The sequence below is a fragment of the Camellia sinensis genome, chromosome 5 (assembly GCF_055761805.1).
Source record: "Camellia sinensis isolate YWXY chromosome 5, ASM5576180v1, whole genome shotgun sequence".
Taxonomy (NCBI): domain Eukaryota; kingdom Viridiplantae; phylum Streptophyta; class Magnoliopsida; order Ericales; family Theaceae; genus Camellia; species Camellia sinensis.
In genome coordinates this window covers 160,203,089-160,220,748 of record NC_138965.1, presented here as the reverse complement: position 1 = coordinate 160,220,748, position 17,660 = coordinate 160,203,089, and the positions used below count along the sequence as shown (strand labels likewise).

General features: G+C 39.2%; 3 protein-coding genes across 3 annotated transcripts; 2 read left to right on the top strand and 1 right to left on the bottom strand.

Moving 5' to 3' along the window:
* Positions 1-275: 275 nt before the first annotated feature.
* LOC114316100 (peroxidase 25) lies at positions 276-1,949 on the bottom strand. The gene is made up of 4 exons (XM_028262764.2): positions 1,610-1,949; positions 1,292-1,471; positions 986-1,151; positions 276-780 (listed from the first exon to the last, which is right to left on the bottom strand). Exons 1-4 carry the CDS (start codon positions 1,820-1,822, stop codon positions 359-361), a joined length of 981 nt encoding a protein of 326 aa, XP_028118565.2. The 5' UTR covers positions 1,823-1,949; the 3' UTR covers positions 276-358.
* Positions 1,950-3,780: 1,831 nt separating this feature from the next.
* LOC145791826 (uncharacterized) lies at positions 3,781-4,296 on the top strand. The gene has a single exon (XM_082872268.1). The coding sequence runs from the start codon at positions 3,781-3,783 to the stop codon at positions 4,294-4,296; it is 516 nt and encodes a 171-aa protein (XP_082728394.1).
* Positions 4,297-11,717: 7,421 nt separating this feature from the next.
* On the top strand, positions 11,718-12,740 carry LOC145791824 (uncharacterized). The gene has a single exon (XM_082872267.1). It carries the CDS (start codon positions 11,718-11,720, stop codon positions 12,738-12,740), a length of 1,023 nt encoding a protein of 340 aa, XP_082728393.1.
* The last annotated feature ends 4,920 nt before the right edge of the window (positions 12,741-17,660 follow it).

Sequence of the window (17,660 nt, the reverse complement as noted above, 5' to 3'; positions counted from 1 at the left end):
AGAAAAATTATTACTTACGTCACACACCTTGTTAATTTGATTTAACGGAATGAGCCATTTGTTATGTGCTTGGTAATAGTTTTTCAAACATGAGTGGAGAATTTTTATTTTTAATAAATTTTAGGAGATGTATTTATAATTTACTTAAAAATTAATTTATATAGCACATTCTTAATTTTTCAAAATATTTCTCGAACTTTAACCGGTTGCAAGTTGTTGATACTATAAACAACTTACTAACAATACTCCATGCTTAAAAAAATTACTTAAAATAGTACTCAAAAAAACATATTCTATAGATCACATTCATTTTTAGTGTGGCCCATTTACACATCACTTTGCTCAACTCCATATTTAGCTAATTGAAGTTTGGGCATGTCTTCCTAATCTCCCCCTGTGTCCCAATCTTCACCTCAATGCTACTCATTTTGATCATAGCCTTTGCAAACTCCAAATCAAACCTCAATCCCAATAACCCTTTTAGGTTCCCTGCATAATTTTCAACGATGTTGCGTGTTGCAGCTTCTCCCCAAAGCCTCTGGTCCGACTCTAGAACCCCATTGCTGTCGCGCACGTTCTTGAAGAAGCTAGCGTCAAATTTGAATTGGCTATCTTTGTCTAGTGCCACGCGCTTTGAGCCATCACCGTCTTTGGGACAAAGTGCTTGTAATTGCGGTAAGAATGCTTGGTTTATGGTTGGATCAGGATTGCCTGCCGTTGTGAAGTTGTATAAGCGGTATTTGAAGAACAAACAGTCTGTTTGGCCGATGGTATGTGCCCCTACAAACAAATACCACATAAAAGTAAATATGTTACTATACTTTCTCATTAATATTATGGTAAGTGATCAAATAACATCAATGCTACATGCACAGGAAAAATATATAGAAAAGTACACAGAAAAATTGAAGTGGTTCAGATTCATTTTGAACGTAATCAATTTTTGGGATCAAATAGGCCTCATTAGAAGAGAAATGGAGCATACCCACTAATGTAACAAGGTCATGGTCATCTAGGCCTTTAACCGCGAACTTCTGCCTTTGGGCTGCCATGGATTCTAAAGGAGAAGGCAAAAAACTTGAGACTTCAGATGATGAAGAGACCCTCCCATCTCTTCTTCCTGTTGGCACTGGCCAACTTGGGCCATCACTCTGAGATTAAAAAAAAAGAAAAGAAAAGAACTTATTCATCACCCATTTATAATATTTGTGAAAGTTACGTGCATAGAAAACTTAAGGCGTATAATTATTTATTTATTTATTTCTGTATATGTAGCATTGCTAATAAATACCAAGTCAACAGCATCACGGGCAGCCAATGCTAGTATGTCGGCGCATGAGACTACCCCCGGGCACAAGGCCTCTAGCTGTGTTTTTGCATCATCAATGACTTCAAAACCTCGTAAACCAAGGTTTGGCAAGGCATTCCTCTCAGCTGAAGCTCCGACAATCAAGACTGATCCATCACAACCCTATAGCACATGAAAAATCAATCTTTATTAGGACAAAAATCAATGTTACATAGCAATACTGACCGTGTTCGTGCCTTAATTTTTTAAGATCGTTGTCTTATGTGTCCATATCTGTGGTCATGCTTTATTGTGTTGTACCTGAACAAAACAGTCATGGAAATGAAGCCTGAGCAAGCCAGCAGCAATGGTTGGGTCTTTGTTGAAGTGAGCTTCAACAGTGGATTTGACTATGGCCTCTGCTTTGGGGCATGAAGAAGAATAAAAACCTGTTTTCAATCCTTGGCCTTGTACTTTGAAACCACTCATTGCCAATATCACTAAGACAACTAAATGAACAACTTGCATTTGCATTGTTTACAAGTAAACAAATGTCAATAAGGTTTGGATGGTTTGTGGGTTGTCTCTCATTCATAGAATTATTATTGTGCTCCACTTCTGGTATTTATAGATGATTTTGCTCCATTAAGCTACTGTTTTTTATTGTCTTCATTTAAATTATTTTTTGATTTTTTTATATGTCAATAGATAAGAATATATTTTATACTTAGTTATATAATCAATTTTTATGATGATAACAGAGCTGTGACGCGTGACTTTCTTTTTAGTGAAGACGTGTGGGACCATTGGAGATTGGTGGAGTTACTTTTTAGACTTTGGGTTAGTTTATTGGATAGTATATGGATTGCATTTCACTTGAAAATATTGGAGGAATTATTGTTAACTTTCTCTTATCTTTGATGCCTTTCCTTTATTCGAACTTGACGCGTTGGACGTCTCTCTTTCTTTTTCTATTTTTTTTCCTATCAAAATTTGTCATTGTATTCACATTCGCTTTTATTTATTTTTAGGGCTTGTCAGGTTGATTGATTACATGCAAATTATGATGCTTACCCAATATTGCCATAATTGAAGTGCCTAATTATTTATTTATTTATTACCGAGTATTATCAAAATGCTGTATGGTTGTACTTTGAAATTCTCACCATATTTTAGAATTGAAAGTATATTTGGAATAAAGATTTAGAAACAGAAGATGTCTAGAAAAATCAATAAAATTCACATTATTAAATAAGTCTTATTTAATTTTAATGAGTCTTTACAAATAAATGATTTGAAGATGTCTAGAAGATTTATTGCTATTTTTGCGGAAGGCTCGGCCACAACGACCGGGAGTGTGATGCTAAACTCTCTTCTGCCGATGGCACTCGGGTTGATGTGTTGCAATATGGGGCATGGTTGAGGATGGATACTTTCAAAAGCAAAGGGCCTCGTCGCACTGGTTCGATTGACAGAGGAGTAGGGAGGAGGCCTCCTGGTGGGCAGGGGACACTGATGCGGATGAATTCTGAACATGTGAATCAGGAGGAGGGGGCACCACAGAGTGTTTCGCCACCCTGTGCTCCGGTGGTTGTGGGAGCCGACCGGCGTCGGGATAGGAACGTACTCAGTGGAGAAACTCTGATTCCCGTGATTGATGGCGTTGGTAAAGGAAACGCGGTACATGTGGCTACAATTTCAGGCAGTACCATATCTCCACCCACGTCTACTACTTTTGAATCTTTGAATGGGCGGGAGGTTAATGCAGAAGGAGGGCCGGGGCATCAATCTCAACATTCCAATTTGGGCCTAGGTGGGGCCACGCCCCCGACAATTCAGTCAGGTTTGGTGGCCTAGTTGCCTTCCCTGGCTCCTAATCTTTTGATGGAGGTTGAGGCTAGCCCACTGAGTGAATCAGTGTTGCCCAAAAAGAAGTGGAAGAGGGTGGCCCGTCAGCATATGGATCCCAATACGGCTCACTCCCCTGTTACGAGGTCTAAGAGAGTGCTCGAGGAGGTAGTAGTTAATGATGGGAATCTGAATGATGAAACTTGGGATGTAAAGGCTGGGAAACGTTTGTGTGTGCATGGGGGTGATGCCATCAACCCACATAACAATATTCCAACGGTGGAGGCTGATATTCAGCCCCGCCGATCCCAATGAATGTGGTATGTTGGAACTGCCGCGGGCTTGGGAACCCACGGTCAGTTCGATCTCTTCAATTTCTACTGAAGACGGAAGTTCCTGGGCTGGTTTTTCTCATGGAGACCAAGCTCGATTCGAAGCATATGGATGGGATTCGGCAAAAACTGGGATTTTGTGGTGGTTTTTATGTTAACCGAGTTGGACTTGCGGGCGGACTTGCTTTGTTATGGCCAGTGGGTATCTAAGTTAGTGTGAAAAGTTATTCGGTTGGTCATATTGATGTATTTGTAGACGCTGGTTTGGGGCAACAACCTTGGAGATTTACGGGATTTTACGGACACCCGGAAATGGCACAACGGAAAAATTCTTGGGCATTATTGCGTAGACTAGCAACATGCTTCCAAATGCCTTGGCTTTGTGCGGGGGATTTTAATGAAATTTTGTTTAGCCGCGAGAAGTGTGGTGTCATGGGGCGTAGTCCATCCCAAATGGAACATTTTCGGAATGTGATCGCAGATGCACACCTGGCTGATCTGGGTTTTGTTGGGCCAATTTTCACTTGGTCCAATAACCGCGGTGGCAACGCTTTGGTTCGGGAGCGATTGGACCGTGGGTTTGCTAATGATGCTTGGCAACTCTTGTTTCCACATGCAAAGGTTTATCCTATAGCGTGCACATCCTCGGATCACCTACCGATTTGTGTTGACATTTGTGGGGCTAAAGATCAACGTCAATCTCCTGCTAGTGGCCATCGCATGTATCGGTTCGAAGTTATGTGGCTACGGCATGCAAGTTGTGAGCAAATAGTTGCTGATAATTGGCTGTTTTCTTCTAATGCGGATGCTCGAAATTTGGTCTTGTAACAAGCCCGCGGGGGACCTCGCTACAGCTCGGACTCGACTTTCGTAGTCATGGTTCTAAGTCTGGACCAAAGAGTCCAAATCCGGCAAATCGTTTTTGAGAAAAACAGATTTTTGAAAGAAGTGCCAAACATGGACTGCTTTGCCAGATACAGAGTCGCCACCTAAATATTTTATTTTGGGAAGTTTAGGAAACCCTGACTCGGTGCCAAAAGGCCACGTGTCCATCATCACCAAAGTTGCCTCGGCTCGGGAACTTGGGTACGATTGGGGAAGGTCACTTCGTGAGCACCCCCGCTCGCCCGGTCATAGACCGGCCTCTACTAACCATGATATCAATTTTTGAAAACATTGTGAGTTCTTATACCGGTTATTAGCCTAGGTTACTATGTGATGCACACAGCATATAAGTATAGACCGGGTCGCCCGAATTGGAACAAAACATTTCATGCTTGTTTTTGAGAATGGTTTGCTACCCGCAGGTAGGCTTGAAACATTTGATGATTTACTCCAATTCAGATAACCCAACCTTCACCCACAGGCATTCAGGCAGATATATCAGATAAGCACATAGCCTCATGGTAAGCATGCTATCATGGCATTCACTCACACGCATGCAAGGATGCTAAAGCATAAAGCTTACCGAGTACTCCAAGCCAAAATAGGAACTTATTAGAAATCATGCATGATCCTAATTATACAGAAATGCCTAATGCAACACATGCAAGATGCAACTATGGCAGGCTCGGCTATTCTAATATGGTATATGAAATGCTACAACTATCATGTATTCAATTTGGAATTGAAAGTACAATGCAGTTAGTATGATGCGCCGAGCCCGGTGCATGCAATACAGATGAATGAATGCAAAACATGCTATCATACTGTATGCTAATTTAAACATGCCCTAATCTAACCATCAAAAGCGGATAAATAAAAGGGAAGAAAGACGTGGGGTTGGAAGACATACATCACACTCACCCACACTTATTACAGTTATGCCCTCACTCGGAGGGTCCGAATAAATAATACAATCCGAATATTACAGTCCCCAAAATAAAAGAATATTACAGAATTCTAATTAATTAAAGAATTAACTAGAAAGCAAATAAACTGGCGTGCGAGCCGGGGACTGCCTTGCTCCTGGTGGATGATGCATGTCCGGACTGTCTTGCGCGGAAATCCATCGGAATGCCCCGATTAGCCTCTGTTTACACCTATCCTTGAAATGCGCGCCAAGCCCCAAAAGGTTGCTGATTCCTGATTTTGCTGCAACAGAGAGCAGGAAAGGGGCATAGCAATGTATTTGCACAGATATATGCATGTCTCGATCCTCGTGCCACCAATCACGCATACCGAGGCATAATGGCCGAGGAGTCGAAATGCACAACTCAATATAGGATGAATGCGCATGAAATTACGGCTAAAACCTAACCCCATCATGGATAATCCGGAGTGTCGGTGACTGGGGAATTGAGACACATTCCGTCACTCGGAGTACGAAATGTACCTCGTTTCTCGTGCCCGGGCTAACTCCTATTCCGGACATGACGCAATATGCATGATATGCATGAAATGCAACTAATATATAATCCTAACATACTCAATGCTATGAAAATGAGGTGCCTCGAATTGCGTGCACACGGGCACGCAAACCGAGAAAATGACGGAATGCTGAAAATGAGGTGTCTCGAAATGCATGCACACGGGCACGCAAACCGAGGCGATGATATGTGCAATGAAAATGAGATGCCTCGAAATGCATGCACGCGGGCACGCAAACCGAGGCGATGATAAATACGATGAAAATGAGATGCCTCGAAGTACGTGCACGCGGGCACGCAAACCGAGGCGATGACAGATACAATGTAAATGAGATGCCTCGAAATGCGTGCACGCGGGCACGCAAACCGAGGCGATGACAAATGCGATGAAAATGAGATGCCTCGAAGTACGTGCACGCGGGCACGCAAACCGAGGCGATGGCAGATACAATGAAAATGAGATGCCTCGAAATGCGTGCACACGGGCACGCAAACTGAGGCGATGGCAGAAACAATGAAAATGAGATGCCTCGAAATGCGTGCACACGGGCACGCAAACCGAGGCGGTGATAAAATGCAATGAAAATGAGATGCCTCGAAATGCGTGCACACGGGCACGCAAACTGAGGCGATGGCAGAAATAATGAAAATGAGATGCCTCGAAATGCGTGCACACGGGCACGCAAACCGAGGCGGTGATAAAATGCAATGAAATGAGATGCCTCGAAATGCGTGCACACGGGCACGCAAACCGAGGCGATGACAGATACAATGAAATGACATGGAAATGACAAATGGGCTTATACCAACATGAGTGAGCCTCAGCCACACTTACATCGGATGCCGGTGGATAAAAATGGAGTGCCTCGAAATGCGTGCACACGGGCACGCAAACCGAGGCAGTGATAAAATGTGATGAAATGACATGGAAATGACAAATGGGCTTATACCAACATGAGTGAGCCTCAGCCACACTTACATCGGATGCCGGCGGATAAAAAAAGAGTGCCTCGAAATGCGTGCACACGGGCACGCAAACCGAGGCAATGATAAAATGATGCGAATGACATGGAAAATGATAAATGGACTTATACTAACATAAGTGAGCCTCAGCCACACTCACATCGGATGCCGATGGCAGAAAATGAAGTGCCTCGAAATGCGTGCACACGGGCACGCAAACTGAGGCAATGATAAAATGATGCGAATGACATGGAAAATGATATGCAAGCACACTAACAGAATTTCAGCAACAAAATGTGGAAAAAAACAGTCCCGAAATGTAGCGAAATGATACCGAATGCACGAAATTGTCCCGAAATGCAACATTAAGCACCCGAAATGGCCTATAGCCATGCCAAACATGCACAATATGGACATGCAATGCAAAGACAGAAGCTAGACAGTCCCAAAAGACGCACTTTCACAGTTATAAACATGGCCAAACAGCAAGCATAGATAAGGGAAACATAGCATGCAAGAATAGGGGCCAAAAGAGAGGTAAAGAAGCAAGTGGTATAAGCAAAACTCAAACTGAAAAAATTCCTTCTATAACATTGAAGATGAACCAAAAATATGAATATTTACAGTGTATGGCAGACCTCAAAAACAGTATACAAACATGCTAAAAATATGATGCAAAATGAGGCTCAAAAGGTGCTAAAGCATGAAGTATATAAAATAATCACCAAACAGGAAAAAAGTGTGAATGAAACATGAAGTATAGGCCAAAATAAGGCCACTTTCAGTTCGGACCAAGGTCCAAAAACAGAAGCAAAGAGGGCTATCAATTTATACAAAAATGAGGTCAAATAAGGGATTGAACTACAAGTGACACATGGAAACACCAAACAATGTTGAGCCCTTCTCCAATGTTGAAGAGGGGCTCAAAAGAAGCCTTATATCAGTTCACAACATGCTCGAAAATAAATTGCTCATAGGTCAAAAAAAGCATACAAAATCATGACATACAACATGGTCAATGAAGCAAGTATATTCTGGAGAGCTCAAACAGGGTTGAGCCCTTAATGAGAAGTGAAGATGAGCTCAAAATATGGACCTTTTCAGTTAGGGCCGGAGCTTGAAACAAAAAAGAAATGAGGCTTAGAAATAGATCAAAGGAAAGGGTCAAAAGGATCAAAGTGTAACTTACCCTTGAAGATCTAGACTTTGGTTGCTTCTTGGATGGATTTGCTGCTCCTTTGGCCTTCAAGAACCCTTCCTAGCTGCTGGAAATGAGATAGTGGTGGTAGAGCTTGGTGGTATAGAAGGAATGGAGGTTAATGGACTTAGGGTTTTTGAAGAATTGAAGAAGATGAAGATGGAGTTGGCTATGGAGCTTTGAAGACCAAATTTTCTAACCCCCTAGAAGAAGGTCTTCAGCTGGTTATAAGGTCAAGAAAGGGGGTGTAAAAGGGGGGTCAAATGGAGAGGAAAACTCTCTCCCAAAATATCCCCCGGATACAGAAAATATCTGGGGGATATTGCCTCACAGCTGGAAGGGGCACAGTGAGAGGAGCACGGCCGGCCGCTTACTTTTGCTGGAGGTGGCCGGCCGGCCACACCCCCTAGCCGGCCGGCTAGGGGTCAAAAGGGTCAACCATCTTTTTTGGCCGGCCAGGTATTGGGGAGGTAGGCCTTTGTGTGTACAACACAACCATGTAATTGAAATTCCAAGAAAGTGGGCCCAAGGGGTTCAACAGTGGCTCGGAAAGAGGGGTTCAAAAGGGTCAAGTGACCTTAATGGCCGGCCATGAACTTTTAGGGGCCTCTCAGGTGTGTACATCACAGATATGTGGTTGAAAGTTGGAGAAAAAGGGTCCAAGGGGTTCAACATTAGCCCGGAAGAAAGGGGTCAAAAGGGTCAGGTGACCTTAATGGCCGGCCATGAACTTTTAGGGGCCTCTCAGATGTGTAGATCACAGATATGTGGTTGAAAGTTGGCAACGCTAGCTCTAAGGTATTCAACATTAGCCCGGAAGTTGGAAAAACGGGCGCCGGGAGGCTCGGGAGGAGAGATAACTGGCTGCTGCAACAATTGCTGGCCTCCCACCCTTCAGTGACCTTCCCTGTGATAAAACAGAGGTACCTGCCAAAAATGAGCGAAAACCGTTGCAAAACGAATGTTCCGGAGCCAAAACACGTAGTTCGGGGTCCCGGAAATGGGCTGTTAAGCACCGAAAATCGTATTTGACCTCGAAGTGGGTTTCTCAGCCCTCAGTGCCCCTCAAAATGGATGAAATAGGATGTATGCCAAAAATCAGAGCAATAGGAGATGGTTAAGCGGTCCCGAACCGAGGCACACGGCCTGACGGCTCCGAAAACCGGGAACCGGACTCCGAAATGGGCAAAATGGCCTACGGCCACCAAATGTAGCCCACGGGCACTGAGAGATAGTCTACGGGACCTCTCCCTTCCCTCAGGAAAAGAAACAGAGAAAACCGAGCCTGGTTCGCAAACCGAGACAAGGCACAGAAGAGGGTTCGGAAATCCGGAGGCGGGGCTCGCAGCCAAGACTCTGAAACTTCTGAACGAGCACATTATGCAATATCACCAAGTGCTCAACTGGTGACGTCTGAGTCTCAAGGTCGGTCAAAAATGGGGTGCCTACAGGTCTCTAATATTACAAGTGTAAGTTCTTCGCTGCGTCGGTGGGATCGTAATGTTTTTGGGTGTGTCAAGCGACAGTTGAAGGAGAAAACCGATCAATTACAGCGGTTACTTACGCAAAGTTCCAATTTTTCGAACGATGTTGCAGAAATGGGTAAGCTACGTTGTGATATTGATGAGCTTTTGGAACGGGAATCTATTTTTTGGGGTCAACGTGCTCGGGCTAATTGGCTAAAGGATGGGGACCGTAATACTTTGTTTTTTCATTCCAAGGCCACCCAACGTCATAAGAAGAAGAAAATTGCTGGCATTGTTGATCCTAATGGAATTTGGCAGGAGGATCAAAGAGTGGTGGAGGACAATTTTGTGAATTATTTTCAGGAATTATTTTCGGCAGGTGAGGGACTGAACATGGGCCCAGTATTGCAGTTGATTCAGGCGAGAGTTCCCAATCACAGTACATCTCATTTGAGTAGACCATTTTCTGAAGTCGAGCTCCACCATGCGCTGTTCCAAATGCATCCAACAAAGGCTCACGGGCCCGATGGTAAGCCTGCTTTATTTTTTCAAAAATTTTGGCCTGTGGTGGGTCCTAGTGTGACTTCTGCGGTGCTTGGGGTGTTGAATGGGTTTGATGAGATTTCACATATTAATCATACTTTCATTGTGTTGATTCCTAAAATTAAGAATCCCAAGCTCATGTTAGAGTTTCGGCCAATTAGTTTGTGTAATGTTGTTTATAAAATAATTGCAAAAATGTTGGCCAATCGTCTTAAAGAGGTGCTGCCTTCTGTAATTTTCGACACTCAAAGTGCGTTTATTCCGGGCCGTCTCATTACTGATAATGCGTTGGTGGCATTTGAAGCGTTCCATTTTCTTAAGAATAAGAGGGCCAGAAAGGATGGTTGCCTGGCGTTGAAACTTGACATGAGTAAAGCCTATGACCGAGTGGAATGACCATTTATTAATCAGATGATGCTCCTGTTAGGATTTTCGCAACGGTTTGTGCAACTACTTATGAATTGTGTGTCCACTGTTTCTTTTTCCGTGCTTGTTAATGGAAAGCCTTCTAGCATGTTTTACCCAACAAGGGGCCTCCGCCAAGGGGATCTGCTTTCGCCTTATTTGTTTACTATTTGTGCGGAAGGAATGTCGGCGCTTCTCGCCCATGCTATGGCCGCTAACCGGTTGTCTAGAATTTCAATTTGCCGGGGTAGTCCACGCTTGTCACATTTATTTTTTGCCGATGATAGTCTTCTATTTGCGGTTGCTAAGGAAGGTGAGGCGGGTGTTTTGAGAGATATTCTCCAAAAGTATGAGCAAGCATTGGGGCAAAAAATTAATTTTCAAAAATCGGCTGTTTGTTTTAGTAAAAATACGGACTTAGTTACTCAGCGAGTGGTGACATCTATTCTTGGGGTGGGGTCATTGGCGCCGTACGGGAAGTATTTGGGATTACCATATTGTGTGGGGCATTCTAAGCGCGCCGTTTTGGGGTTTGTCAAGGAGCGCGTATGGTCTCGATTAAATGGTTGGAAGGAAAATTTTTTATCGGTGGCGGGTAGAGAGGTCCTCATTAAGTCTGTTGCTCAAGCCATACCCACTTATATTATGTCCTGCTTTTGCCTCCCAGATGGAGTGTGCCATGCAATTGAGTCTATGGTGTGCAATTTTTGGTGGGGACAAAAAGAGGAAACCCGTAAAATTCATTGGACTAGCTGGAAACAATTGTGTAAATCTAAATTACAGGGTGGTATGGGATTTTGGTGCCTTCAACATTTCAATTCAGCTTTGTTGGCTAAACAGTGTTGACGATTAGTGCAACGGCCTTAATCTTTGGTTGCGCGGGTCTTTAAGGCTAGGTACTTTCCACAAACTGCATTTCTCGATGCTTTGGTCGGGAGCAATCCATCCTTCACCTGGAGGAGTATAGTCGAATCTCGAAGTCTATTAAATGCTGGGCTTCGATGGCGTGTTGGAAATGGTGCAAGCATCTCGGTTAAGTATGATAAATGGGTTCCACGGCCTCATGCTTTTAAGGTAATTTTGCCACCTTCGAATCTTTCGGATGATGCGCGGGTTAGTGATTTAATTGATTCTGAGAAGGGTGCATGGTATGATGAGATGCTTACGCAAAATTTTTTGGGCATGGATGTGGAGGCTATTCGATGCATTCCTCTTTATCCCACGTTACCTTCGGATAAATTGGTCTGGCATTTTTCCCGAAATGGTGAGTTTTCGGTACGATCGGCATATCATTTGTGTATGGATATGGCCTCTGTGGATGGCCACGGTGATACCTCCACTAATGGGCAGTCGCATAGGCAGTTCTGGCGAGGTTTTTGGCAGCTTCATTTACCGACCAAACTTAAGATTTTTGGCTGGAAAATGTGCCTTGGGTTGTTAGCGGTAAGGGCCAATTTACGGCAACGTCATATCGTCAATATGGATTTATGTCCTGGGTGTGGTGTGGAGGCTGAAACGGTAGGCCATTGTTTTCACAACTGCGGCTTTGCCATGCAAGTGTGGAGGTCGAGCTCACTTAATTTGATTATCAAATCTAATCCTGTTAACAATTGTTTTGAGTGGGTCTGTCAACTCATGGCCACAATTGGTCCAGAACCCATGCAATTATTTATTGCTATTTGTTGGCGCCTTTGGAATAATAGAAACTCCATTCTGTTTGACAATAAATCAAGGACTGTGGAGGAAGTTGTTTCTTTCGCGGTGAATTATGTTTCTGAATATGCTCAAGCACAAGAGCGTGGCCATCTTCCTGCGGCCCAAGTACGGATGCGAAAGTGGGTTGCGCCACGTGAGGGTGTATTCAAACTGAATTTTGATGGCTCTGTTAGGAAGGCCCATGCCAGTGCTCGTGTTAGCATAATTATTCGGGACTGTCATGGGGAAGTCATTGCGTCTATGGTTGAGCGGATCCAGTATATGGAGGATGTTGATTGTGTGGAAGTTATGGGTGCGATAAAAGCTCTTCAATTGGGATGTGATTTGGGATTGGGACATATTCATCTTGAAGGTGATTCTCAAAATGTGGTGGCTGCAATTCAAGGTAAGGCGGATAACTTATCTTGCTATGGTCATTTTGTGGGTGTGGCTCAAGCGCTCCTTTTGAGGTTTCTTTCTTCATCGGTTTCGCATGTTTGTCAAGATGGCAATTCGGTGGCTCATTGTTTAAGTAGGCTAGCCTTTGATTTTGAGTCGCCACGTATTTGGATGAAGGAGGTTCCTTCCTCTTTAATGGCGTTGGTGATGTCTGAGGCGTCTTCTTCTGTGTAATTGCTTATCCTATCTAAAAAAAAAATTATTGTAAACTTCAAAATGGCCCACTAAGTCTAATTGTTTCTCTCAAGTTGGATGGACAATTTGGAAAAATCCAAACCGATGAAACTAACTCAATTGTGTTCAGAATTAAAAATATATATATATATATATATATGTTAAGAATTCTGATTAGGTGTAGCATTTGTAGAAGGAAATTAAAATAGAAAGGCAAAGTGAAAATAATTTAACTATTTCTTTTTTTTTTCTTCCATAAATCTTTATTTAAAATTTTAATCCAAAATTGAATTTGACAACCGAATTTGACATAACATCGTAAAAGTAATTATTTAAAACCCTTCACGCTAATGAAGGATTCTAGTTCTACCATTATTGTAAAATTTGTAATAATGTATTTGGATCTCTAATTTTCTAGTCTTTTAGTTATCAATTCACCTATAATAGTAGCACAATCTCCAATATATTTATAACTTTCACCATCAAAACCCTCATTTGAAATTCCTCAATCCAAACGAAGATATGATTGGTTGGGACTAACATCAATGCACATAACAATGAATAATTATTTAGAATTTCTAAACTGATGTTGGTGCGCCGAACTAATAAGAGCAATATTAATAGATAACTGGAGTTTACTTAACGCACCTTAGTCGGTTGGATGGAAAATGAAGTCAGCTCTATCCATTTCTTATATACTGTCTTATTGATTGAGAATATCACGTAAATATGTCACCATTTACTACAACAACAATAATGACCAGTGGCGGAGTCACATGGGGCTTAGAGAGGTCACATGCCTCTCTTAGATTTTTGATTTTCTTTTTTAACATATGTATATAAATAAAATTGTAAACAAAAATAATATTTAGAATAATATGTTAATAGCATTTTTAAATTTATGAAAACAACAGTGATTGTTTTATTGAAAATGAAGTGACTATAACAGATTATATTCTTATGTATGAAAATTTTATGAAAAAATCTCAATATAAAGGTAATATCCGTCATTACATTATTGATATGTAAATACAATTAATCTCATTATATATATGTAAAAATTTCTAAAACTGTTAGTCATATTTGCATGTGGGGGTTCACCCTTCATATTTTACTTTACTATTAGTCGGTGATATCGTATGTTAATAATAACATGATATCACTATTATATGAAATTTTTAATCAAATTTTGTAAAAAAATTGATTTATCTTACCATTATATAATTTATTTTAAAACTTAAATATATGACTGTTTTTACATTGTCCATGATACACTAGTTACACGCAATATTTTCTTTTTGATTTTACTTGAAATTAATTATAAAATTTTATATGAAATACTTTTGTAATGATTTATATAAGTTTTTGTACTTAATATTACTTCAAAAATTATTATTATCTTTTTATTGTTGGTTATGGGAAAAAAAATTAAAGTTATAATTAAGAAGTGCCCCTTCTGATTTAGTTTTCTAGTTCCGTCACTGATAATGACTATAATAAAAAAGGATTTGAGTTTATAAAAATTGAGCCAAAAGCATAATAACCATTTCAAGAAATGGGTATATTTTTTTGAGCTTCTTTTCAAAAGAAGAAATAGAAATATTTCATAAAGAAAAAGCTAGGGATTGAAGGACTTTTTGTCTGATCCACTAGTCCTCATGTTTCAGTGTTCACATAGAACAAGAGAGTGAAATATTTTCCGAGTGTGAAATCAAGAACCATGGTAGGGAATGAAGAGAAGTGTCAAATTTTTATGTCATAAGCTTCTTCACAAATAGGGGAAAAAATAAAAAATAAAAAAAGCACTTTGTGATCTCAAATATTCTCCATTTATTTGAAATATTTTCAGAGTGTGAAATCAAGAACCATTGTAGGGAATAAAGAGAAATGTCAAATTTTTATGTCAGAAGCTCCTTCACAAATAGGAAAAAAAAAGAAAAAAAGAAAAGCATTTTGTGATCTCAAATATTCTCCATTTATTTTAGCTCATCAATAGGTGATAAATTGGTTGAGGGTTATACATTTCAAGAATAATATGACTTTAACAATTGTTTGACGTGAACTGTTAAAGTAATTTTTTGAATAATTTTCTCAGTAGTTACTCAAATTATTCTATATATTAATGTTGTTTTAACAAATTTCATTTAAATGTATGCACACACACATACGCCATGGCAAGAGTTTGTTATGAAAGCTTGTACCAAACTATCCCTATTCCTTCATATTAATGTATGAATTGATTAATCCTGAGATCTACATTTTAGTTACTAAGGACCTTTTTGGGAAGTGAGTTATAATCCACTTCCCAGATTATAACCCACTTTATCTCTCACAAAGTATTTATAAACAGTTTTTAACCAAAAAGCTGATTATAACCTTCTTTCCAAAATAGGCCTAACCCTATTCCTTCATGTAGGACTTAAATCTAATTCAAAAAATTCTTACAATAAAAATATTATAAAATAAATTAAGTTACTTAAATTCGATTTATATTTAACAAATTTTATTTCGAACTTATGCTGGCTTGATCTTTCTAGCAAAGTTGAGTTACTGTTCTCATAAAATATCCAAACCAATTCTACCTAAAAACTCAAAAAAATTACAAAATTACAAAATAAAAAATTTATTTCTAGCACATGTATCATACAACAATTCCCTTGCTTTGGTTGGTACAGTCAGAGTACATTTTCTCTCTATGTCCTAACATTTTCTATTTTAAACCCATGATATTTATACTTATCAACACGTGTCATTTAATCTACATTGTGTAATTAAAAATTGCAGTGCATGCACAGAGCACTTTGTGGTTATGCTTCAAGAATCTTCCCTTGGTCGTTCACAATGCAATTTTTTTTAAGTAACCTCTTAAAATGTGTTCGGGTTTTAGATTTATGAAAAATTGTAAAAAAAATAAAATAAAATGAAAAATATTTTTCTACTTATTTTTTAGCCACAAATCACTGTTTTGGTGAACGGTGATAGCGGGTAAACGGCCTCAGTGGCGGAGCTAGGAGACAAAATCAGAAGGGGTACTTCTTGATTACAATTTTAATTTTTTTTTTTCCCATAACCAACAATAAGAAGATAATAATAATTTTTGAATTAATATTAAGTACAAAAACTTAAATAAATTATTACAAAAGTGTTTCACATAAAATTTTATAATTAACTTCGAGTAAAATTAAAAAGAAAGTATTACTTGTAACTAGTGTATCATGGACAATGTAAAAACAGTCATTTATTTAAGTCTTAAAATAAATTATACAATGGTAAGATAAATTAAATTTTTACAAAATTTGATTAAAAATTTCATATAATGATGATATCACGTTATTATTGACATATGATATCACCAATCAATAGTAAAGTTACATATGAAGGGTGAACCTCACATGCAAATATAACTAACACTTTTAGAAAATTTTATATATATATATATATATAATGAGATTAATTATATTTGCATATCAATAATGACGGATATTATCTTTATATTGAGATTTTTTTCATAAAACCTTTATACATAAAAATATAATTTGTTATAGTCACTTCATTTTTAATAAAACAATCACTATTATTTTCATAAATTTAAAAATGTTATTGACATTTTATTCTAAATATTATTTTCTTTTAAAATTTTATTTATATACATATGTAAAAAAAAAAAATTCAAAAATCTAGGGGGCACGTGACCCCTCTAAGCCCCATATGACTCTACCACTGAACGGCATGATGGTGGTAGTAGTGTGACGACAGTGGCGGTAGACGGTGATGGTATAGTGACAATGTTAGTAGACAGTAGTAGTTTGAAGTTCTTAACAAAAATGGAGAGACTCAAAAAATGGAACAGAAGAAAAAGAAGATGAAAAGCTATTTAGAGAAATTATAAAAAAAGAGTGAAGATAACTTAAAAAAGAAATTTAATGGGAGAATATACTAAGGCCAAGTTTGGAAAGACTAAATAAGTGTACTTTTTGATTTTTTATGAAATATGGGTTGGATTTGGGTTGGGTTTGAAGTGATATGTTAGAGAAGTGATGTGACTTAAATGAGATGATATTATTTAAATAGGATAGTGACTTTTTGACTTTTTGAATTTTTTAAAAAATTGTCAAACTTGACCTAAATGAGGGCAACATAGAAGTGGATTCGGGTGCCTACTGTTCACCTACGCACGCACAGTAGGCACTGCTATTGGTCGAAACGACCGACAACGAATGACCCTTTTGACAATGGGTTGCCAGGTGCTGCCATTTAAACAGTTGCGTTTTGTTTGCCAAAACTAATGGTCTAAATGATGTTTGATACTATTTTTCTTATAACTAAATATTACGGAATTTATCATTGGGGAAAGGTGGTTCAGTGGTAAAGGCATGGACCTTTTTGAGTAGATAGTCAAGTTTGACTCTTGGGGATGTAAGATATTGGATAATTTATATTGGTTTTCTGTAAAGATTTCAGGTTATATTTTGATCGAAACTTGTCTCTGTTGGAGATGATCGGTGAGCTTTATTGATGTCTCAATGATGAGTCATTCTTATGGATTGAGTTAAATTAAGTCGGTAATCGGCTACCCTGTGGTCTGAACCCACAGATACCGTGATGACACCTCAAAATATCATTTTTTATAGTTCAAAAAAAAAATATATATATATACATATATATATATTAAGGATTTGGAACTATGTTAATAAATATAATTAGGAAACAATATTTTGTATTTAGTGATAAAAAAAATATGATAACAAATTTATTTCCAAATAACCTTTTCTTAATATTATGGAAATCACATTTATGTATACTAACGGCCGAGGCATACACGATGCGTGTGCAAATTTAGCAAAAAATTATAGGAAAATTTACCCATGAGTCCTAGTTTTTGAAACGTTGAACCATTTAGTCCTAAAAGTTTTCTTATGC

Excerpts from the sequence above, each read along its gene's own strand:
- LOC114316100 (XM_028262764.2), bottom strand. The coding sequence starts at position 1,822 with ATGCAAATGCAAGTTGTTCATTTAGTTGTCTTAGTGATATTGGCAATG. Across the intron at positions 1,152-1,291 it reads CCCGTGATGCTGTTGACTTG|AGTGATGGCCCAAGTTGGCC; the intron begins GTATTTATTAGC and ends TTTTAATCTCAG. Across the intron at positions 781-985 it reads TGACCTTGTTACATTAGTGG|GGGCACATACCATCGGCCAA; the intron begins GTATGCTCCATT and ends ATTTGTTTGTAG.
- LOC145791826 (XM_082872268.1), top strand. The coding sequence starts at position 3,781 with ATGGCACAACGGAAAAATTCTTGGGCATTATTGCGTAGACTAGCAACA.
- LOC145791824 (XM_082872267.1), top strand. The coding sequence starts at position 11,718 with ATGGCCTCTGTGGATGGCCACGGTGATACCTCCACTAATGGGCAGTCG.